The 23,367-nt window shown below is 45.6% G+C and overlaps 1 protein-coding gene across 1 annotated transcript in view; it reads left to right on the top strand.

Moving 5' to 3' along the window:
• PTPN14 (protein tyrosine phosphatase non-receptor type 14) overlaps positions 1 to 23,367 on the top strand; it is a 171,202-nt gene that overhangs the window by 129,859 nt on the left and 17,976 nt on the right. Inside the window, exons 8-15 of the mRNA XM_039249513.1 lie at positions 993 to 1,081; positions 4,035 to 4,122; positions 4,866 to 4,948; positions 7,778 to 7,835; positions 11,347 to 11,425; positions 13,466 to 14,943; positions 19,090 to 19,233; positions 20,802 to 21,020. Coding sequence (XP_039105444.1) covers positions 993 to 1,081; positions 4,035 to 4,122; positions 4,866 to 4,948; positions 7,778 to 7,835; positions 11,347 to 11,425; positions 13,466 to 14,943; positions 19,090 to 19,233; positions 20,802 to 21,020 — 2,238 coding nt within the window. The remainder of the gene's footprint in view (positions 1 to 992; positions 1,082 to 4,034; positions 4,123 to 4,865; positions 4,949 to 7,777; positions 7,836 to 11,346; positions 11,426 to 13,465; positions 14,944 to 19,089; positions 19,234 to 20,801; positions 21,021 to 23,367) is intronic.

The raw sequence follows: 23,367 nt of genomic DNA on the forward strand, positions 1-23,367 counted from the left end.
GGGAATGACTGAGGCCAGCACAGCCAGAATGAAGCAGCCTGGAAGACATAGAGACTGCAGGGTGAAGGGCTCCCTGCCCCAAAATACCATCCTCTGAGTCTCCAGTATATTATGTCCTTCAGGGAATAGATTGCTTTTCAAAGGGGAATGTTCAGAAAATTAAAAAAAAAAAAAAAAAGAGAGAGAGAAAAGAACTCTCAGAAATTAAAAATGTGATATCAGAAATGGAGAATGTAATAGGTTGCCAGATAAAAATAAGAAAATCTCACCAAAAAGTGAAGTTCGGAATGTGGGAGGTGGGAGATAAAATTAGAAAGCCAGCGCAGGATGTCCAACATCTGAATAATGGGACTTCCCAGGAGCAAACGGAGGAAATGAGGCTAGAAAGTGGAGAAAGTACCCCAGCACGGAGGAACACGAGGTTCTAAATCAAAGACAGCACAGTGGATGCAAATAGACCAACACCAGGGCATGTGGTAGTGGAAGTTGATGTCCGTAGGGAGAGGAGATGGTGGGACCAAATCTGCTGCGGGCTGCTTCTCACAGGCCCCAAGGGATATACTCAGTTCTTCAGCCTGCGGCCGTATGTAATCACACGTGTGTGATACGCCTACGTAATCAAACTGCGTACATGTGTAATTTTGATTTACAAGAAAACCAAAGTAAAAAAGATATTAATAGATGTTCATGAAAGATAAGATCGTAAGTGCCAAGAAATCTGAGAAAATCCTAAAAAATCTCTCTTGGACAGGAAATGTGTTGGGATGAATTCAGTTAAAAGAAAAAAATACATATTTATGTATATAGTTCACTAGGATGTGCAGGGGGGTGGGTCCCTTCAGGACCACGTTGCCTATGGTCTGGATGGTGTCTGTGATTCATTCATTGGTGGGCAGGAAATGGGGTGTGGCCCCCACGGGTGGGCTGTGGCCCAAGCGCTCAGCGCTGCCAGTGATTGGTTTCTTCCCCCCCCCCTCCTTGCTCTCATGCAGGACAATCATGGAAACTGTGTGCAGCTGGGCATTTTCTTTATGGGGATTTTCGTGAGAAACCGAATTGGAAGACAAGCGGTAATACACAGGTAGTCTCATTCGAGTCTTTTTCCTTTTGTCTTTTTCCCCTTGAGGGACTCCAGAAAACCCTGCTCTGTAGGACAGTTACCCGAATGAGTTAAGAGCCAGACTATGGATCAGAATCGAGCTTTTCTCAACTCAGAGATCAGCCCTCTCTCCGTGCGATTTGAGCGCTTATGGAGAAACACATCTCACTTTTCCTGGAGGCCTGGGTGGGGGTGGGGGGTGGGGGCAGCGTTGTCTGTTCACCTGAGTCCAGGAAAGGTGCTCTGGCCCGGCGGAGCCACGCTGCGAGGCTGGCTGGAAGGAGGCCGTCCCGTCAGTCCTGCCGGCTGCCTCGGCCAGGATTATCCCCGGCCAGTCATTCAGTCTGGATTGGCTTCTTTCCGTTTTCTCTCACCCTCTGCCTCACCACGTGTGCTAGAAGAGTGAGGACTAATTTTTATATTAAATACATATTTATGAAAGTGCATTCTGAAAAGCATTGGATTTGTTGTCATGAATTAAAAGATTTTGGGTACTTTTTTATTATTTGGCATTTTAGAATTTTTTTTAATGCTTATTTATTTTAGAGAGGGGGAGCACAGCAGGGAAGGGGCAGAGAGAGAGAGAGAGAGAGAATGAGAATCTGAAGCAGGCTCCAGGTGCTGAGCTGTCAGCACAGAGCCCAACACAGGGCTCAAATTCACAAACCTCTAGATCATGACCTGAGCCGAAGTTGGACGCTTAACCAACTGAGCCACCCAGGCGCCCCTCATTTTGTGTTTTAAACCCTCTTCTCCATTTAACGTGAGAGAACCAGTATAGGGACTTGGCGACACGTCTCCTTGGGTCATGTGTCCGTGAGCTTGCTTGTGTTGGCACCCGAAGTTGCTACCATAGTGTCAGTGATCTCAAAAGCCACATGCTTGCTTTCATTTACAAGGGCAATATGGTCAGTTGTTGAAGAAGAGCTTTCCCGTTCATGCATTTGATAGTCATAGCTGGGCACCTGGGTCAGATTATCAAAGACAGCTCCTAGATGCAAAGCAAAGTCCACCTTCTGGAAGTGGATCTGGCCCAGCTGTGTACTCTCTAGATCAGCAGCTGATCTGGGTCATTTTGCAAATATTTTCCCACCAAAAGCTTCCTAATTGGCTCTTTTCCCTGCTAGGTCCCCACCCTTCCATTTCTTTTGTTTATTTATTAATTTTTTTTTTGCTCTGTGAATGGGGGCATTATCCAGCAGTAGTAGAGGAAAGATCTCTGTGGCTGCAGAATAAAGTTTTTGACTTCTGGACATACTCAGTCAACCCCATATACCTACAATAAATTACAAATTGCTCAAGTGGAATACCTAAGCTGTGCAGAGTTGTAACTATGAATTTTGGAATGCAGCCACGAAGGAAGCAGAATCTCTAGTTACAAGATGCCACCCAGGCATTCTGGCCCACACCATCCTTCATAGCTGAATCAGTGCTTCATTTTCTCCTCGAGCCTAGAGAACTAGACAAGCCCTGCATTCCAGCTATGGAGGTTGAATAGAAGAAAATAGCAGTTTGGAACTTTGCTGATGAGAGGCCACTCATAGGCCTGGTTCAGTTCCTCAGGAACTGCTTCCACACCTCATCCTTCAGGCCTTATCTTGAACCCCCACCAGGATGGGAACTTATTCCTCCCATAGTGTCATGGTGATGACGCCCCTAGGCGAGCTCGTATTGTGGACTGAGGAGCGGATCCAGAGTTTGGGCAGTGGATTTGAAGGAATAGAGCCTGAGGAAACCAAATATCTCTTACCGCTAGAGACTTTCACTGAGGAGCGTGCAGCTCTGAGTCCGTGGAGACGAAATCTCATGGACTTATAAGTCAGCAGACAGCTGTGCTGATCGCCTATAGAGAGTACGGCCCCAGCAGATGTATGTAAACACAGTTGGTACTGGAGTCATGGAGAGGAGACTGGAGGAAAGCCCGGAGGCCCCAGGGATAGAACTCATGCATCCCCAGGGAGCAGAGTGAGTGTGGCTAAGTCATGTACTCGTTTGTGCCTAAATTGTCTCGTCTCTAAAGTAGGAACAAAAACAGCCGCCTTGTCTACCTCAGAGAGTTGATAAAGAAACCATACTCTACACAGATGGGAGGTGATATTACTACTTTTAATTCCTTCAGCAAACATTTACTGCATGTTGAATGCCAGTAACTTGCCTTGTGCTTGGAATACAGCCACGAAGGAAGCAGAATCTCTAGACACGGTGTCTTTGGTCTAGTTTAGCTTAGCTCCGGGTCCAGTCGCAGAGGTAAACAGTTGTAATACCACGTGGTGACCGATAGGGGGCTATACGCAGGCGAGGAGTGGTTGGGGCCAAGGAAGAGAGCTGAGTCTTAAAGGAATCATCTGGGCAGAGGATAGGGCAGTGTAAGGTTGGCCTTAAGAAGGAGTTCTAGATTGGGGCACAGTGAAGGTAGACAGTAGTAAGAGATGGCTATGAGGCTCCAGGTAGAATGGGAAACTGTAGCTTACCTTCCCCGGGCACTTTCTCTTGGTGGCGTAGTCTGTAGCCTACGCGGCAACACAGAATCCGTGTGGATTCTTTGGCCTAGATTTCTAGAAACACATGACTTCGAAATAACATGCTCTTCCATGTTTAAGAGCAGGGATCACGTGAAGTGCTTTGCAGTTTGGCAATGTGAAAAACAAGGCAGAAGTTCCTTGCACACTGTCCTCATAACTAGTCCTAAAGGAAGGTGCACCTTCTCAACAGCAGTATCCCGACATACTTTATACAGTATCCTTAGCTATTTAAGTTGACCCATGTAGTGTTTTCCTTACTTTTTTGCTTGGAGAGAAGGAACATTTAGCTTTTAAGACTATAGTTACATCATCATTGGTAAAATGAGACTCACCAGTAGTAGGTGACCCTCATATGCTAATTCATAGCTGCATGGGACATCACTGGCCAACCCGGCTGCATTTCTTTTGACCAGGTGGAATGACATCGGGAATATCTCACACAACAAGTCGACTATCCTGGTGGAACTGCTCAACAAAGAAGAGACAGCCCTCTTTCACACGGTAAGCACAACGGAAAGACGGGGGCAGGGTCCCACAGACAGCTTGTTGTGTGACCTCTCAGCTCGCAGTATCCTTTCTTTGCTCTCTGCATCGTGAGAGAATAAATGTTCTCTTGAATCCATTAACTGTCCACCCCTCGCCCAGTGCTGTCATTACTCATTTCCGGGTAGCGGTGGTGATTTCCTGTTCAGGACGCCAGGTTTCTAAGCTGAGCTTGGACTCGGGGATTTTGGTTCCTCCGCCTGCTGCATTTGGGGTGGATCACGTTGTCTGCCGTGCCGTGTGCCACAACGCTCAAGTTACAGCCCGCATGCAGTAACCCCCCGATTTCGTTGCACCGCATTTTCTTTTGCTGGCTGACCTCGATTTTCTTCCCACAGCCACACAGCCCAAGCCTAATGTGAAGTAAACTGAGTGATCTCCCTTCTGGGGAGAGCCCCCCTGTCCATGCACCTTTAGTTTGGAATTGTGTGAAGACACACCAGATCATGGTGTCAGCCCAGGGCCTTGAGTATGGAGGAGTCTTTAACAGATTGTCTGCCGTCCTTGGGTGGGCTTCCCAGCCCTGCCTGCTACAGAATTTCAGCACACTGCTTTGCTGCTCAGGGGGCTCTCTTGTGTTTGACCTGACAACACAAAGGATGTGGCCCTGTTCAGGAGAATCCTAGGGAGACGTGTTATAAACACGTCGAACCGATGTTTTATTTATTTATTTATTTTTCCTCTACCTCTTCTTTTCCAAGGATGATCTTGAAAATGCCAAGTACATCTCTCGGTTGTTTGCTACACGGCACAAGTTTTACAAACAAAACAAAATCTGCACTGAGTAAGTAAGCATTCTGTCCACCTTCTCACTGGAGGGCTTGGCCAGATTAAATACGTGCGCTTTGGGGGTGCTGTAGATTGCATTTGCCCTTCACTCCTTCCCTCCTTCCTCGCGGGAGCTAAAGGGGTAAGCTGAATCCAGGCAGGAGGGAAAGAACTTTAATGACGAAGACGGTCTGGCGCAGTGCATGTGCCTGGAGAGAAAATAATTCACAAATTGACTGTGAGTGCTTGCCTACCTAGGCGGGTCGGCCCATATTAGCGCCTTTCCATCCTCTGCCATGAGTTTGGAGGAGCTGGCGGCTCCCAATTTGCCAGGGTGCCCCTCCGTGTCAGGTGCGGAGTATGTTCAGAAGTGTGTAACGGAGTAGCAAGCCAACTTGAAAGAAAAGAAGCTTCTGTCATCCTCAGCTCTGTTTCTCTTACACAGTTGGCTAACCCTGCGTGCGCTTCGGGGTCATGTCATCTACCTGTAAATGGGAGGCCAGGGTAATTAGAGGAAGACTTGGAAGACGCTAATAGATGTCATGAATCCATGTGTGTTTTTTCAATTTAATTTGGAAATAAAGACGATAAAGGGAGTCCAATACGGGAACTTAAATGTGACCTGACCTTGGATAGAGAGTAGCTGGACCTCACGCTATCATCGCCTTTAGTTTGGTTGCCATCAAAAGGTGTTCCTCAGCAGAGTACATTCAGCAGTTGGGGCGCCCTAGGTGCTTAATTGTGTTTCAAAGAATTCGGGGCTATAAATGCAAGAGAGGAGCTGCCTTTCCGTCCCCCCAGTGGACACATCCAAGAGGGTGAGACTATTGTCCCAGAGCAGTTCCTGCTGAAAATTGTGGCTGCTTTAGAACTGGAGCCTCAGGTCCTGACAGACTTTCTTCTCTACACGATGGAGGCTCTTTCAAACCAGTCGTTGCAATTGGTCACTGTTGGAGTCTGAAAGAGTAGTTGATAGTACTAGGCCTGCCAGCGAAGTTTGCAAATGTAAATCAGAAGGGCAGTGATCAGAGAGTGGCAAATCAAACAGCCGTAACTGTATGGGCATGCGCAGGCACGCGTGCATGCATACACACGCATGCGCACACACGCATGTGCCGTGCTTTTGAACAGATTCCTTATAGATCACTTCTGTGCGTCTGTTCTGCCGTTGCCTTTGATCTGTGGGGGTGTGTCTTTGACTTTAACAAGAATTCAATGGTTGACTTCTGGAGGGCAGATCAAAATCTGACCGTTTTAAGAAGTGAATTCCACTGTGGTCTTCTGGTTTGACCGTTTCTCCGCAAGTGGATTTCTTGTAAATTTTCGGAGTATTTTTATTTCTTTGGTGATCTACAAATACTAGTGAGCATCCCACATAAGCCTGAAAACTGAGGAAATCATGTCTTCCTTTCTACTTCTGTTATAACCATTCTTTTCCTGTTCCTAACCACATAGGGGATGTTCCTTATGTCTTATCTAGGCTCTCTAAGATGTACACACACACACACACACACACACACACACACACACACACACGCAGCTCATATACATAGTCAAAGGTGTATACGCATGCACATGCGCAGCATATACACAGTAAATTCCGTGTGTACTTTCAGGATCTCAGAACAGACTGCAGAGCTTAAGGCCTGGGATAACCCCCTGGAGTTTTATGAAACTAGTGTTTTTTTAACAGCGTCCTTCTCCAGAGGTTTCCACACCCTGACCGCGAAAAGACTATCATTGATTTTCATTTCATTTTGCTCACAGAGCTACTGCTTGTCATCTTCCCATAGAACTCTAGAGAGTGCTTCCATATTTCTTGATTTAAGGAGAAAAATTGCAGGGTGTGGGAAGAGTATTTAACCTTAAGTCTAATAATCTATTTGTCCAGTTAAAAAAAAAATATTCAGCATTACTGTTTCCATCACTTCATGAAAGAAAAGGTGTTTTATCACTAAAATGCTTTAAATTGAAGAATTCTAGCTTGATGGAAAACTCTACATGACCTGGGTTTTTTGTTTGTTTTTGCATTTTTATGAATTCACTGAGGACTAGGGAAAATGTCACTCTGGAATTTGAGACCCATTTCTCAATGACACCTTTGATTTCAGTGCTCAAGAATTTCTTAATACTCAGCCTCCATACATTTTTTTTTCTTTAAGTTTATTGATTTTTGGGCGAGACGGAGCATGAGTGGGGAAGGGGCAGGGAGACAGGGAGACACAGAATCGGAAGCAGGCTCCAGGCTCTGAGCTGTCAGCATAGAGCCCAACGTGAAGTTCAAACTTACGAACCGTTGAGATCATGACCTGAGCCAAAGTCGGATGCTCAACCGACTGAGCCACCCAGGCGCCCAATATTCCCCACACATTTTTATCTCTACATTAAAAAAAATTCACATCACTTCTCAGTCTGGAAAGAATCTGATTAGATAATTTGGCAGCATTTTAACAAATATATTTTTCTTTTGCTCTTTTTCATTATGAAAGATTTTACACATACACAAAGATACAAAGAATACAGTTTTTAAAAACCCATGTAATAATAGTGATGTTTTTCAGTCTTGCTCATTTCTTTTATGATATTTCTTTGAAAATAAGAAATTCTTCTGTGAAACTTAATATCTAATAATCATGTGCTCTAAACATTTTGAAAATAAAAGGATAAGAAAAGAAATAAAAAATTTTCATAGCCTCTCCATTCAGAAATACATGTTTACATTTTGCTGTGAATTACTTAGCTTTCTTGTCTATTTCCCCCATTACCCCCGTCTTGTCAGTCTGTCTGATCATCATGTGTCTAATAAATATAATGACTCTTCTCATTTTTTTAATTTTTCCTGTAGACAGTCAAATTCTCCACCCCCCATCAGACGCCAGCCCACTTGGAGCCGATCCTCTCTGGTATGTAGAAAGTCTTCAGGAATCAAATGGTCTGATAGTTGGGGGGTGGAATGTCCTTGTGTTGCTAAATTGAAACATGACTAGGGCATCATGACCAGGTGAGATCAGATAAAAACACAGAAGAGCATCAGTCAGGCCAAGCAATTGTGATGAACATTCATGTTTCATTGATGCCCCATCATGTGGGACATCCATGTGCTCATCCACGGCCATCATTTCTTGAAGTGTGGCTCAAGGTTCACTCCTTAAGAATAAGTCTTAAGGCTGATGAGACCATGCTTCTTCAGCGTGCAGCCTCTTGTGTGTGTTTGCCCATTTGCTCATTTGTGGTTTTATCACTCTTTCTGGTTGTTATGTACACACACATCTTCAGTCACAAGCTCCACAAATTCTTTCGTATTCGTCACCATAGATAGTTCTTAATAAACTGGTCAGAAATTACTTTTTGAATGAACCAAATTGAATGAGTTGAGTTGATGGTCTCATGTTAGGGTATTTGGTGGGGAAGATTAATTATACATCTTCTAATGTAAAGACCAACAAAATCGATCTATCTACTGAGTTGATCTACTTTTCTAACATTTACTTTTTTCATTTTTTAAAAAATGTTTCGTCTTTTTTTTTTTTTTTAAATATTTTTATTTCTAGGAGAGAGAGAGAGAGAGACAGCGTGAGCAGGGGAGGGTCAGAGAGAGAGGGAGACGCAGACTCTGAAATAGGCTTCAGGCTCTGAGCTGGCAGTCAGCACAGAGCCCGACGCGGGGCTCGAACCCACGAACCACGAGATCATGACCCAAGTGAAAGTCGGACACCCAACCGACTAAGCCACCCAGGCGCCCCTGTTTCATCTTCTGAACAAGGAAACACAACTCTAATTTCAATACTTATGTTCTGTCTTATGGTGTGTTTTATTTTGAGGATTACTTTAGGATAATAGCATAGAAAGATGCAGGAAAGTTGGCTTCTTTTAAAGTATCTACTTGTTTTAAGTCATAATTCTCAGATTTTGGGTTATCATGTCTGACACAAAATCCAAATAAACATGTGACCTTTAAAATTTTCTAGGTGAACATTTCCTTTGAGTTGATAGAATAAAATTGAATTTTCCTTCATACACAGGGTATACCTATAGAGCATCTTGAACTTGTTTTTCAAAAGGAAAGTTTTGAGGACTTTTTTTTTTTTTGGTCTGGAAAAGGCATAGACAGTGAACTCTTAGAATTCTAGAGTTGGACATTACGTCATCACATTCCTGAGTACCCGCATGAATATTATTAATCTCGATGTCATGCATTAAATCTCACAAGTGGCCCTTGCCTTGGAGATCTAGAGGATAGAGGGTCATGTTGGGCTTTTCCCTTGTGGCCTCGATAGATTTGTCCATGGCACTGGTGTCTTTATCCTTCTCCTTTTGAATATTATTTTTTCTTTAGACTCCACATGTCTTCATTAGGGAGATGATTTTTCACTTATGTTCATGAAACACCATGGAAGCAAAGTATGTTAAAGCTGTCTTGCGATTTGATCTCATCCTAATTATCTGGAGAAGATAAAGAGGTTTTCCTATTTTATCTGGATGAAGACAGTCTGCAGGAAGCCAAGTTCAAGGCTTCTCCCTTCCTTTTACCCTAAGGGTAAAACCGTATTACCAGGAGTCCCCTGGGAGGAGTGACATGGTCTCTTTTTGGCCTCCTTGCTGAGAACCAGGACTGCTCTTTTCTCTTGCCCTTCTGCTGCCTATGTTATGGCATCTACTTGTTTCTATATTAGCAAGTCTGGAAAGAAATATAATAATGTGCATTATATTATATATAATTTCATAGATAGATAGATGCACATAATATAAAGAGACGGAATAAATAATATCCTGAAATGGTATTTGGAGGATTAGCTATTCTTGTCCTTCGCTGTGTACTTAAACCAATTCATAAAGTCACTTACTTCATTGGATTTTTTTTTAAACTAGAGCAAGAGAAGGCAGTGAGCCAACTTTACCTTACTGTGCATTTCTATTACTTCCCATGAATCCCTCCCCACTGGTTCTATTTTTTTGTTTTAAGCCTCAAACCTGGCTGTCCTACACTGAAAAAAGTGAGTTGAATTATGTATTACAAGAAGAGGAAAAATATTTTAAAATTGGAATTCATAAACCAGCCAAAGAGGGAGGGGAGAACAGCCAAAGGGAATATTTAGAAAAGCTGATACAGCACCTTTCCTTGGTACCATGAACTCCTTTCTTAGATTAATTTCAATTCCCTATTTCTTCTTTCTTGACTTTTTAATTTTTGGATCCCTTATCTTTATTACCTTCTTTATGTGCCCTTTTGATGCTTAAGCATTATTTGTGGCGGAGGAAATGGCAGATGAGTTATTTGCCCTGCTTCAAATTTTGCCAAGTCCTTGTCCCTCTATTGAGGGACACTGAGAAAGTGTGACTGACCCCTGCTGGCTTTGGGTGTTTTGGCTTGATCTCAGCCTCTCCTAAAGCAGTAACATTTAAACCAGTATCTATGAGGCTAATTTCAAAATAATCAAATGGAGATATAACATACCCTATTTGGTGGTTTACAGGCTTAAAGTGTTTTAAAGATTTTTTTTTAAGAATCAAAACTTTTTCCTCAAAGAAGCTGTCACTTGGAATCCCAGTATCTAAATAAAATAAATATTGTTGGTGCTAGGGGGAGGGAAGAGGCCCGATTCACTTGACAGGAAGCTGAGCTGTACTCAGGCTCAATGATTTGCTGTGGCTCACATAAGCGACTAATCATATTTCCTTTGTTGGCCCACCAAATATTGAACCGATCTGAGCTTTTTTTTTTTTTTCACCTCTGAAAGTTTTATTCTCAGCCAGAAGTTATTCGGGTTGGTTCTAAATAACCATCTTGAAGGAGTCTCTTGGAAAAGATTTTCCCCTGAAGGATTCCCTGCAAGACTTTTCCACATTGGGTTCTGCAAGGGGAGGGGCCATAACCATCTTGACAACCACACGCGTATTGTCGCGGATCACCTTCCACATTTTTATATAGATTTGCAACTGGACCCCGCTTAACACCACCCCTGTCCCTCTTGGGGGTTGATGTGTACACTGGGGTCATAGGTGCAGCCGATATTGATTAGAATGAAGCAGAGTTTCCCCTGATTGTCATTATTTCTTAGCTAGAATGTAATGAATGTACACGTTCTGAGTTAATTCCTTTTAAAAAGACATTGGGAGTTTTGCAAGCATGTCAGGAAAAAGACTAAATATTAATCATAGCTTCGTCACCTTTCTCACCTTGAACCAGCTTCCTTACTTCCCTCTGTTTCTCCAGTCCTAAACTTAGTGATGAGTTGGGGGTACAGATGAGTCAGAGAGGGATGAGTCAAGGGCGGACCGACCGAGTGGCCACAGTGTGCTTCCCTGCAGACGTGGGTGAATGATGGGTTGTCGAGTGCCTGGGCTGGGGCCCTGGGGGAGTCCGCGGCCTTTTGTGGCCCGGCCTTCCCACCTGTGCTGTGTTCTCTGTTTCAGCCCCGACAGCAGCCGTACATCTTGCCTCCCATGCACGTCCAGTGTGGTGAACACTACTCGGAAACACACACCTCACAAGGTAACCGTGGCTTGCCGTTTTCCCTTCTTGAGACGAAAAGTCGAGTACCTGTCAACAGTGAAGAAGATTTTTTATTTCTTAGACAACAGTGATACTTTTGTTTTAACTTTGTCGTTGTCTGCATGGCAGCAGGCAGCAGTTTCGATTTGTGAAAGGCATAGAATGTCGTTTGCCCCCGAGAGAAAAATGTTTCCAGACTTGGCTGCCAAGGGAGTTGAGAGAAGGCAGGGAGCAAGTTCCTTCTCTCCTCCCTCTGGTAAGTGGGCTTGGAGAAGAGGGAGGGACAGTGAGCCCCATGGAATACTCTCCACCCTCGTGGCCAGTGTCAGAAACTAGAGAATACAGAGAAAATAGGCATCCAGAATACTTAAAAGAAAGGCACAAATAATCTCAACTCCTCTTTTTAACTATTGCCTGCCATTTCTCTGTGCACTGGTTCTTGAATCGGTTTTTTATTCCTCTTTTTCTCCCAGAACACTCCCATGCCAAATGTGTGAGAAAATCCATCCTAAGAATAATGATTCTAATAATAACAATTACCATTTATAGAGCAATTCCTCTCCCTAAGCACTGTGCTAAGCCCTTGCACCGTATTGTTTCGTTTAATCTTCAGAATAAACCCACACGATAGGTACTGTTACTGTTTCCATTTTACAGAAACAGAAAGTGGGACGCAGAAAGGGTATTGGAGGAACTTGAAGGTGAAAAATGGAATCATGACTCTTGAGTGCCCTTCAAGGGCCCTTCAGTGCCCTTCATCATTACACTAACCGCATCTCAAAAAAGGAATGATATTAAACTTGGGTGTTGGCAGTATGCTAAATGGATAATGAGTTTCTGTGTCACCATAGCCTGGCTGTTTAGAATCTCTGTACTGTCAGAGTGTGAGTATGGAAACTAAGATAGTCAAGACTATTTAATAAAATACTGTTTTTTCTAAGTAGATGAGCAAAGTCACCCTGCTTCTGTGGGAAAGCCCCAGAGCCCACTAGGGGTGGAGAGGTGGCACACCTTTGTCCCTGTGTTTTGCTAGTTTTTCTTGCCTATCTCATCTCATCTGGTCTGTGAGCACAGTTCTCACCTGCGATGTGAGCACACACTCCTCTTCAGGCAACTGAGTGTTTTCAGTCACCTTTTCTGGTTGGTGGGTTTTGGTTTTATCTTTTGCCTTTCTGCGCTGTCTTCCTCTACTTTGCTCATGCTTAAATCCATAGTGTGAAAATGATGGTCTTTGCTCACTAGAAAGTGTTTGGGCAAGAGGGTGCCTTCCTAAGGGTGTGTGTGTGTGTGTGTGTGTGTGTGTGTGTGTGTGTGTGTTAAAGGGAACCATGGATACCTGGTATGGGGCTGATTTCAGCAATCTAGTCTTTATCTCTTTAGGAACCTCCTTAAACTATTAATTTTAATGTGAATTGACCTCAGACCTCAGTAATGAGGCCAGTTCTAGAGGAGAGTTTTAGGCAGTGGCTAAAAGAACTCGCGGTTCTGATTTTGCCCTCCGTTGGTTGCTGGTCAGAACCCCCTAGCTATGCATGCTGACATCCTGCCTGCATCACTGGGCTTGTGTCTTTATGCATGCTCAGCAGTTCCCCAGGGCAGGGGACCTTTTCCATTGCTGTCAGGAACATAAGCTCCAGGTGTCAGTAACTTCAAATCTGTTGCCCTATTAAAGTTGACTTTCTAGTCCTTTTGCTGGAGCCTGGACAAGAAGACAGGTTTACCCAACATGAGGGCCATTGCTGGGGCCTGATTTCAGAGTTCTTGGCAAATGGAGAACTTACCCAGGTGATAACTATTTCAAATGTGCCTAGCTTTCTTTGGTTAGATTCACTTTGTCTTCTCAGTATGCTTTCTGGTGTTGTTTCTGTATGTTGGCATCTTGCCCACAAGTTACCAGTTTTTTCCATAGACTATGTAGGTGGGAGACCATAGGATCTCACTTTTAATGACTCCTGAAAATCACGCCTGTGAGTGTGAAGATGAACTTGATTGTAGCAGGATGATGTAGATGTTCATGTGCCCTTGTTTGGTTTCTTGTAGACAGCATTTTCCATGGCAATGAGGAAGCTTTGTATTGCAACTCTCACAACAGCCTGGACTTAAATTACTTAAACGGCACTGTCACCAACGGCAGCGTGTGTAGCATGCACAGCGTCAACTCCCTCAGCTGCTCCCAGAGTTTCATACAGGCTTCCCCTGTGTCCTCCAACCTCAGTATCCCCGGGAGCGACATCATGCGGGCTGACTACATCCCTAGCCACCGGCATAGTGCCATCATTGTGCCATCCTACCGGCCGACCCCCGATTATGAGACAGTCATGCGGCAGATGAAGAGGGGGACCGTGCACGCCGACAGCCAGAGCCAGTCTCTGCGGAACCTCAGTATCATCAACACGCATGCCTACAACCAACCGGAGGATCTGGTGTACAGCCAGCCCGAGATGCGGGAGAGGCCCCCCTACACGGTCCCTTACGGGCCGCAGGGAGGCTACAGTAACAAACTCGTCAGCCCGTCTGACCAGATGAACCCAAAGAATAACATGGTGCCGAGCAAGCCGGGGGCGAGTGCCATCTCGCACACAGTGAGCACCCCCGAGCTGGCCAACATGCAGCTCCAAGGTACCCAGAACTACAGCGCGGCCCATATGCTCAAAAACTATCTCTTCCGGCCACCGCCCCCCTACCCTCGGCCGCGCCCTGCCACCAGCACCCCAGACCTCGCGAGCCACCGTCACAAGTACGTCAGCGGTAGTAGCCCTGACCTGGTGACCCGCAAGGTGCAGCTCTCGGTGAAGACCTTCCAGGAGGACAGCTCCCCCGTGGTGCACCAGTCTCTCCAGGAGGTGAGCGAGCCCCTCACGGCCACCAAGCACCATGGCGCGGCGAATAAGCGCCACAGCCTGGAGGTGATGAGCAGCATGGTGCGCGGCATGGAGGCCATGACCTTGAAGTCTCTCAACATCCCCATGGCTCGCCGAAACACACTCCGCGAGCAGGGGCCGCCTGAGGAGGGGCCGGGGAGCCACGAGGCTCACCAGCTGCCCCATTACCACCACCAGAAGACTCTCTCGGATGCCACCATGCTGATCCACAGCAGCGAGAGCGAGGAGGAGGAGGAGGAGGCCCCGGGATCGGTGCCCCAGATCCCCACGCTGCGGGAGAAGCTGGGGTACAGTGCCCAGCTGCAGGCAGCCTTGGCCCGAATCCCAAACAAGCCCCCGCCCGAATACCCCGGCCCAAGGAAGAGCGTCAGCAACGGGGCCCTGAGGCAAGGCCAGGTCAGCCTGGCTCCTGCCGCCGCCAGGGCCAGGGTCCTGAGGCACGGGCCGGCCAAGGCCATCAGCGTTTCCCGGGCTGACCAGCTGGCCGTGGCTGGGCCTTCCCTCGGTCCGTCCATCTCCGAACCCGACCTGACAAGCGTGAAGGAACGGGTCAAAAAAGAGCCTGTGAAGGAGAGACCGGTGTCTGAGATGTTCTCCCTGGAAGACAGCATCGTAGAGAGAGAGATGGCCATCAGGGTAAGTGTCCCTCTCTCCACGGCAGTGTTCAGGGGACGCGTAAACACACAGCCACCTCCCCGCAGCCTCTCTGCTCCTTCTCCATGACCTTCTGTTTCAAGTATAAAAGCACAAGTGCTCTAGTCTCTGAAGAAGGTGCAACGCTTATTCAGGGCATCTGTTAGGGAGCTAGACAGTTGGCATTTAAACACGTAGTATTTTATTTCACAGAACCTTGGTTTTTTACCCCTTCAGCTAAATCTTCCGTTTTCATTCATGGCTTCCAATTGGTACACATGGCACAAGGCGCCGTGATGGGGTTAGGATGCTGCAGGTTGGCTGTCGGATCAGCCTCTAGGCCGGTATCGGGCTGTTATTCGGGGTCAAACTTCCTGCTGTGTGAGCAGCTAGGAGCTCTCCTTCCCATGTCTCTTGTTCAGTTTTTTACGGGGAAGCATTTCCCCCTCAATTTGATAGTAGAAAAGCAACATCCCTTCAGAACACAGCTTTGTGTGGGTGCCTGTCAGGATGGCCCCCTGACATTGAGCGGACCGTGATGTGTGCAACTGTGTTTTTAGATTTTCTTTCAGTAGATGTTTATAGTAAACTTGGAAGTCCACCATTGAGCTTCGGTTCCCCATTAAGCTCATTCTATCAAAATTCACACACACGCATGGGAACACACATATAAACACACCTATAATATTTGAAGATGCCTGACATCAGACATAAGTAACTCTTACTCAGGATGTGTACCAGCTGGGGGGGCCGAGTAAGTTGCCAGAGTGTGTAGGTAACAGCTGCACACACAGAACAGCAAAGCGAATTTGCTCCTGCTAATGAGAACATTGCTAGATTATAGTTGCTACTTTAAAACCTATTTCAGAATGCCATTCCTGCTTGTTCTGGACATGTCACAACCTCAAAAAATAAAAAAAAATAAAAATCATTTCATTTTATTACAATGAGTCATGCCCTGGTTGACTCCTCCCCCGTGGGCACCCCGTCTCTGCCGTCGGGTCGCTGCCACTCAGCCACTCCAGAACAGCTCTAAGTGAAAATTTGCTCTGTTGGGAGTTCTTAGACTCCCTTCCTTTTACAAGTCTCCCTGCACCACAGTGGTAATCAAGCTGAAGAGAACAGTCAAGGGCCCACAGTTTTAAAGAGGGCACATTTGTGGGTTCAGGACTCTAAACCACAGCACCTTTATTACTTCACACAACTTTCAGAACATTCCCGGCAGCACTGTTTTGGCCACTAGTGGAGCCTGCGCTAAGGATCTGGTGCAGGCGTTAACTTTTTCCACTTTTTGCAACTGTAGAGGAAAGTCATAAAAGATGTACTTATGCCTCCCCGGCCAACATAACTGTCGGGCTGGCGGATGGAATGAAACGCGGGGGTGGCGCCACGGGAGACCTTTCCCAGCTTGGAAAAAGTCATGCTTGGGTAGAAACAGATTTTCAGCACATCTTGGCCGCAGGCCCCTTGACCACAGCTCATAAGCCTGTCAGCCCAGGCATCTGGCTTCGCTGTTTCCCCTGCCCACTTGACGTGTGTCGCCAGCCGCGTGGTCCCATAGCCTCCCGTCGGTCATCTTCATCCTCACCTCTTGTCGCCTGGGTTCAACAGAGCCCTGTATCCAGACCCATGGCCTTGGCTCCCTGCGTAGAGCTTCACAAAGAAGCAACGGGGTTTCCACTGTGTTTCCCCCTTGTTCCCCACCCCATCCATATGGATAATAGCGAGTAGCTGATTCCACCCCTTCGCTGTAGTTCAGGATCATTGTTACCCCATCCCTACTTCACTCTCCCGTTGATTTATTATTATTATTATTATATGTACTCAGAAGCTCGGGGCCTGCTACCCTTGTCTGATGTCTTGACCTTAGAGAAGGACTAGGAGGTTCTTCAGGGAGCAATGTGCCAGCGAGATGGCGATGGTGCCAGTGCCTCTGAAGGTTGGGACGGTTTACCATCTGCTTTGTAATGAAGAACCCGTCCCCCCATGCCCTTCCCACATCTCAGATCCTCCTCTGCCCTCCCCACCATAGGCAGCTTTTGCCTGGCTTGTTAGGAATGGGTAAGGATGGAGAAGGCTGTCCAGGCCTCTCTAGGATAAGAAAAGAGTGAGAAAATTTGACCAAATGGGAACCGGAGCGGGGCAGGTATGGTGAGAATGTGCCCTGCGGGCGGCTCCCCGAGATGTTGGAGCCACTCATCTATTTGATGGATGATTCAGGCCTGTTGCAGTGATGGCTTCTCCTTCTGGCCCCTTCTGCTGCCTTGGGGACATTTCAGTGTTTGTAGTGCCTGAGCCTGAAAGCAGGTGCCAGGAAAGAGAAAAGGCCAAATCAGAGTTTTGAGTGACTTGTTATCTCTGGTAACACGTGAGAAGGAACTCAGAGAAATGGTTTATCACTGGGGTTTCTGTTCCCACCAGGGCCCTAGTAATCTTTTCCTGACAAAGACAAGTTAGTTACTTTTTGCCTTAGGCCCAGTGAGTGGCACCTGAGGGTACAGGTGGGAAGGAAGCAGTGGGATTATCTGGAGGACCCAGGAGACATTTTTTCCAAAATGATTGTTTTTCTGAGAATTTTGCAGAGGGAAACATTCCCGTGAAAGGAGTTAACGTGGAGGAAGAGAGAGGGGAGTATTTCTCACAAAAACAGGCTGATAAGCAAGCAAACAAGCAAACCCCCCAGATTTAAATCTGAAATCTTCAGAATCTTCCTGGGATTGAGAAACCGGGGCCAGCCCCTTGGCTGAAGGTTAATCGACACTTCCCTCATTTGCCACAGTTCATCTTCTTCTGAGATGCTCCTTTAGTTTGATGGGTCGACCCTGTCACTGAATGAAGCATCTTAGTGACAGCCATCACTCCCTTCTGACCACAGGTGGCATTGAGGGGCTGACGGGACACATGTAGGCTTGTAATGCCAGCCGGTCCCCCCACACTTAGGGTAATCTGCCATGTGCCACCCCATGACTCCATCGCCACGCCTCTCTGGGGAGCAGATTGATAGATGAGAAACTAAGAAACGAAATTACCTAAAGCCCTGAAAAGAAACCAAGGGGATGATGACCCCTTCCCCTGGGGAAGCCAAAGGAATCTGCAAAGTGGTTCCACTTCTGTTAGGATCAGAATCTTGACTCCTCCACGTGTGTGCCTTAGGAAGTCCCTTTCTCCTTCTGTCTTCTAAGATGCAGTTGTTTTGGGGAGTGCTCTGCCTGGCTTGTCTGAGGACAGAGAGATTTCTTTCGCACCTCGGTCAGCTCAGAGGGTGCAAGGAACCACGGCAGGACACCTAACAGCGGGAACCTTGACTGGTCCCCGTTTCAGAGTATTGGTGCAGGTGAGAATGGAGAGGAAATCAAAACCCCACAAACAAGGGCCACATGTTAACATCCAGCCTTTTCCCTGCGTGGCGCACCCGCCCCCAAATCCACATTCTCCCACAGCGGAGTCACGTCCAGTAATGTCCCATCGTGGTCATTGAGAGACATGGTGCCCATTCCTTTGGTCCCTCTGGATGCAGTGTGAAGGGTTATGCCTCATGGATCCTGGTAGATGACCATAGACTTCGGTGTTGGCAAGTCGGGGGGTGATTTCCCAGGGACCAGAGCTTTACTACAGGATTGACATTCTCCATCTCAGCCTCTCAGAATGGAAATTTGGGAAGGTTTCCCTTCACGGTTTATACATCTGGATTTCTTAACAAGGCAACAAACAATGTTTATACGTTTTTAATCATTTAGTCTGTATAAAAGGTCCATCATTGTGATCAGATTGGACTTTTTATGAAACTGTTTCTCATTCCCTTGTCCTGTCTTCCTTCAGCCCTTATCTTCCTGAAGTGTCTTGCTTGTGCTCTGTTTTGCGCCTTTTTGCCAAATGGCCAGGGGTATTCGAATGAGGTCTTTGCTCTTACTCGTTTGTTTGTTAGTTCATTCATTCATCCATTTTTAGATAAAAGCTAAAAGGAATCCCAGAGGAACTGGCTTCTTCAGGCCCAGTGGGAATAATGGGAAGGCTGTGTTTGAATGTGCCCTACTAATGGTGATTGTCTGCATTCCTTGGCTGGGGAGTTACAGATTTGGGGAGATTAGAACAATTCCAGCATTCTACTCATACTATAAACAATGAGAACATGCCTTTTCTTGCCGCAAGAATCTAGAGAAGCAGAAGATGGCAAGCCTGGAGGCCCAGAAGCGGCCGCTCATGTTGGCAGCGTTGAATGGACTCTCAGTGGCCCGGGTCTCGGGGCGGGAAGAGAGCCGAGCGGATGCTACCCGAGTACCCATGGACGAGAGGGTAAGCGCTGGGCTTGTCAGGCGTGTGATTCATTCTCTGTGGTCTTGGGATTCCACTCATCTCTCCTTGCCCAAACGTGCCAGCACGAAGGTTTGTTTGATGAATTAATTTTCTCATTTGAGATTAGCAAGACCCAGTGTGCATTGTATTAATTAAATTGATTCTCTCCAGCATCTCAAGTTTCCTTGTCAAGTCGATGCAGCGATGGCTGTGTAACGGGACCAGCCCCTGACAAGCCACATGGCCTTGGTTGAGTCACCCCGTTTCACTGGGCCTGTTTCTGTTTTTGCAAAATTAAGCAATTGCTGTAGCTTTCGATATCTGAATTTTGTGAACCATTACCCTCTCTTAGGGAGTGACTATCTTACCCAAGCATTTACAGAATTTTTTAAGATATACTGTCCCCTTCTTTGGTTATAAAACATGACTGATGGATAATTCTCAGGATAATGCATTGTGAGAACTTTGGTTTTGAAAAGCTGGAAGAAGCTGCCTGGTAGTATTTCAGACGTGAAGAAACTTGTTGCTTTTGTTTCTGAAACTACTTTTTGCTTAAGAAACGTGTAAATTTAATTTCTTTTTAATTTTTTAAATTTATTTTTGAGAGACACAGAGTGCAGGCAAGGGAGGGGTAGAGAGAGACACACACACACACACACACAGAATCCAAAGCAGGCTCCAGGCTCTGAGCTGTCAGCACAGAGCCTGATGTGACACTCAAACTTGCGAATCGCGAGATCGTGACCTGAGCCAAAGTTGGACGCTTAACCAACTGAGTCACCCAGGTGCCCCTATGTGTAAATTTATTTGAGTGCTGGTACATTTGGAGTTTAGATTTCTGCCAGTGTACGTGAAGGATTAGAAAGATTTTAAAGGCAGGAGGGACTTTAGAGGAATCACTAAATCCAGTTAATACCATGTTATTGTAATTAGTAGTTTGGCCATGGGAAAAATAAAAGACCAGCTCTCATCCTCAAAACTAGATAACTGTGGACCAGTATCATCGTAAATTTAGCTCAGTAAAAACAGCTCTGGAGGTGGAGAAAAGGATGTGTGGGTAATTAAGATAAACAATCTTCTTATCACTGGACTTTAAACAGAGGGTTTGGGTAACCTGGGTGGCTCAGTCAGTTGAGCATCTGACTTATTTCAGCTTAGGTCATGATCTCACAGCTCATGGGATCAAACCCTGCATCAGGCTTTGTGCTGACAGCAGAGCCTGCTTGGGATTCTCTCTCTCCCTCTCGCTCTCTGCCTCTACCCCACTTGCGCTCACTCCCCCTCTCTCAAAATAAATAAATAAACATTAAAAAAAAAATAAGCAGAGGTGTTAAAAAGAAAAACACTGAATTTGAATTTCAGCCCTTGCCTGGCCTTAATGACTGGTTCTGTTTAAGATATGAATTAGAAGGAAATTGGTTACTGGGCCAGAGGAACTAGCAAAATGGTTGACAATGAGGCCAAATAATCAAGCGTTCTTTGTACCTCTTGAAACTTGAAAGAAATCTGATTTGTTGGGGTTTTTGGATAAGATAATCCGGAAAGCTGAAGATCAATTTCTGTTGCAGTTCAGAACCCTGAAGAAAAAGCTAGAAGAGGGAATGGTGTTCACAGAATATGAGCAAATTCCAAAGAAGAAGGCGAATGGCATTTTCAGCACCGCAGCTCTACCGGAAAATGCTGAGCGAAGCCGCATCCGCGAAGTCGTCCCTTATGAGGAGAACAGGGTGGAGCTGGTACCGACCAAAGAAAATAACACAGGTTACATTAATGCCTCCCATATCAAGGTGAGAAGGGGAGCGGGCTGGGAAGGTGTGTTGCCGATCGCTGGCTTAGAGGTAAAAATGCAGGGAGAAAAAACTGTACTCTCCAACTGAGCATCTTGGCTTACCCCCAGCCCCCGAGGGAGTGTTTTTGAACGCCTGTGCTTCTCAGTCAACTGAAGGCTATGCCTCTCACTGCAGAGACCAGGAAGCCCAGTAGCCTCTGGGAAAACCTTAGATTGGCTATTTCTGAAACCTGCTTACCCCTGAGGATTTAACTTTCTCTTCTCTCTGCGAGTTATGACTCTTCCTAACGCTCACAGGAGAAGCCGAGGATTGTCCTTTTCAGTCTATAACTGGCACGTGATGGAGACATTGGAAGTCACAGTCATTGAAGTTTCTGTGATACTCAAGAGCAGTGGAAACTTATCCAGTTCTCCCTTGAAACACTACAGGTTATGTGTTACCCAGCTGAAGTCCCAAATCTGCGTGTTATTTAGAAGAGTGGACTCATTTGAATGCAGCCGTAAAGGTGTGGTTGATATTGAAGCTTAAAAGATTGCTGCATCATTCAGTGCAGTGAATATCATTAAATTTTTGTCAGTATTGCAAACTTTCATATCTCAGTATTTCGTCGACTTTAAAATTAGCTTAGCTCGGCACCAGCTAGAATTTAGAGGTATAGATGCACGTGTATATATGGTTAAATGTTTTCTAAATGGCTTACCTTCCCCAGTCTTCCTAGTAACAGAACATATTCGTTTAAAATGTCACTGTTTGATCTGACCCCCAGAATAGGAGCATTTATTCATATGCTAATATTAAAACAATTGTTACAGGATGTTTTTAAATCATACATGGTCCATGTGAATAGTCTTTTATGATCATAACCTTAGAAATCTGTTTTTGGCCTTGTTCCGAGTCATTCCTTTTCTTCATCAGACTCTCCAAATGTAGCTGAATTTTTGGGAGATTCCTTTGAGCCTCTGAAATACAGCCAGATGTCTGGCCCATGTGTCAGTTACAATAGTTTCAGTACAGAATCTGAAAAGTAGACTGTGGTTGGATGTAGGGTTTTTGTACACAGAGCGTAGATAATTACATATATATATTTTTTAAGTACCAGAAAGTACTGTCAAAAAATGTGAAAGAGTAACTATCATGGATCACATTGGGTATCTTATTGTAATTTTCGAGAGTGAGAACTAAAACTATAAAACTGAACCTCAGGAAACTCTCGAGTAAGCTGATGATGGTCAGTGTCATGAACTTAATTGAGATTATGAAATGATGACCAAAAGAATGCACTCAAACTAAGATGCAAATCACACAGCTGCTCCCTGAGAGAACGTCTATGGACTGTCACCCACTATATCATACCATCTTCTCCTTTTGGCCAGATAGCCGCCACCATTTTCCATCTGCTCTCTGGAAAAGCTGTCACCCTGCTTCAGCTGTGCCCATTGGGTATTGTTAACAGAAGCATTCCCTTCCTCAGTATCCCCCAAGGCTTACATTTCATCTCGTGGATCCGGGTCAGACATGGATGCACTTAATAGACCCATAGAGCTTGCAAGGACTTGTCCTTATGTTTTTGGAATTGAGTTGCATATCTTGCCAATGCTTTCTCCCTGGGTTCCAAGCAGCTATTAACACAGAACAGAGATTTATTTGCTCCAGAGGTAGAATCATCACATCTGTGAAATATACCTCCGTAGCATTGGCTGTTGTGTTTTTAATGCAGTTTTTAATACCCTCCTGTCGATACTTGGGATCTGCTGAAAGGCCCCAGGCAGCAGCATACTCAGGAAGTATTTATGGTTCCTATATGTTGGGTGCCAGAGAGGCTAATGTTTAAAATCACAATTCCACAGATACATGAAACTCCTAGCCAGCCAGCCAGTATATGAATGTTATCTCCCCCGGTACTTGGAAAATGGATTTTGCTTGCCAGCTTTGACCTAAACATAAACATGTCTTGTGTAACGAGACAATAATTGACATTGTTTTTGTTTGACTCAAGTTAGTATATAGTTTCAAAAAATAAACGAGGAGAAAAAGTTTCAAACAATGATCACTTCATGCCCCAAGAACTATCGAGATTTGCACTGGTGGATGGATAAGGAGGCCTGACTTGGCCATAACATCAAGGCACAGGAATGGGAAGGAACACAGAAAGAGTGCCTGCAAAGGACACGATGTCACCCTCACGGTATGCCCATCAGCATTTCTGGGCACCACTTCTTATTCACGATCCTCTGCCACTGGTATTTATAGCTGCAGAATTACCCTCCCAGGATTGCCCTGAGCTGCATGGACTAATAATGTCATTATCCGAAATCATCTCATGACGCCAAAGTTTGGTTGGATA

This window comes from Hyaena hyaena, unplaced genomic scaffold, assembly GCF_003009895.1.
Source record: "Hyaena hyaena isolate Hyena2069 unplaced genomic scaffold, ASM300989v1 scaffold_339, whole genome shotgun sequence".
NCBI classification, from domain to species: Eukaryota; Metazoa; Chordata; class Mammalia; order Carnivora; family Hyaenidae; genus Hyaena; species Hyaena hyaena.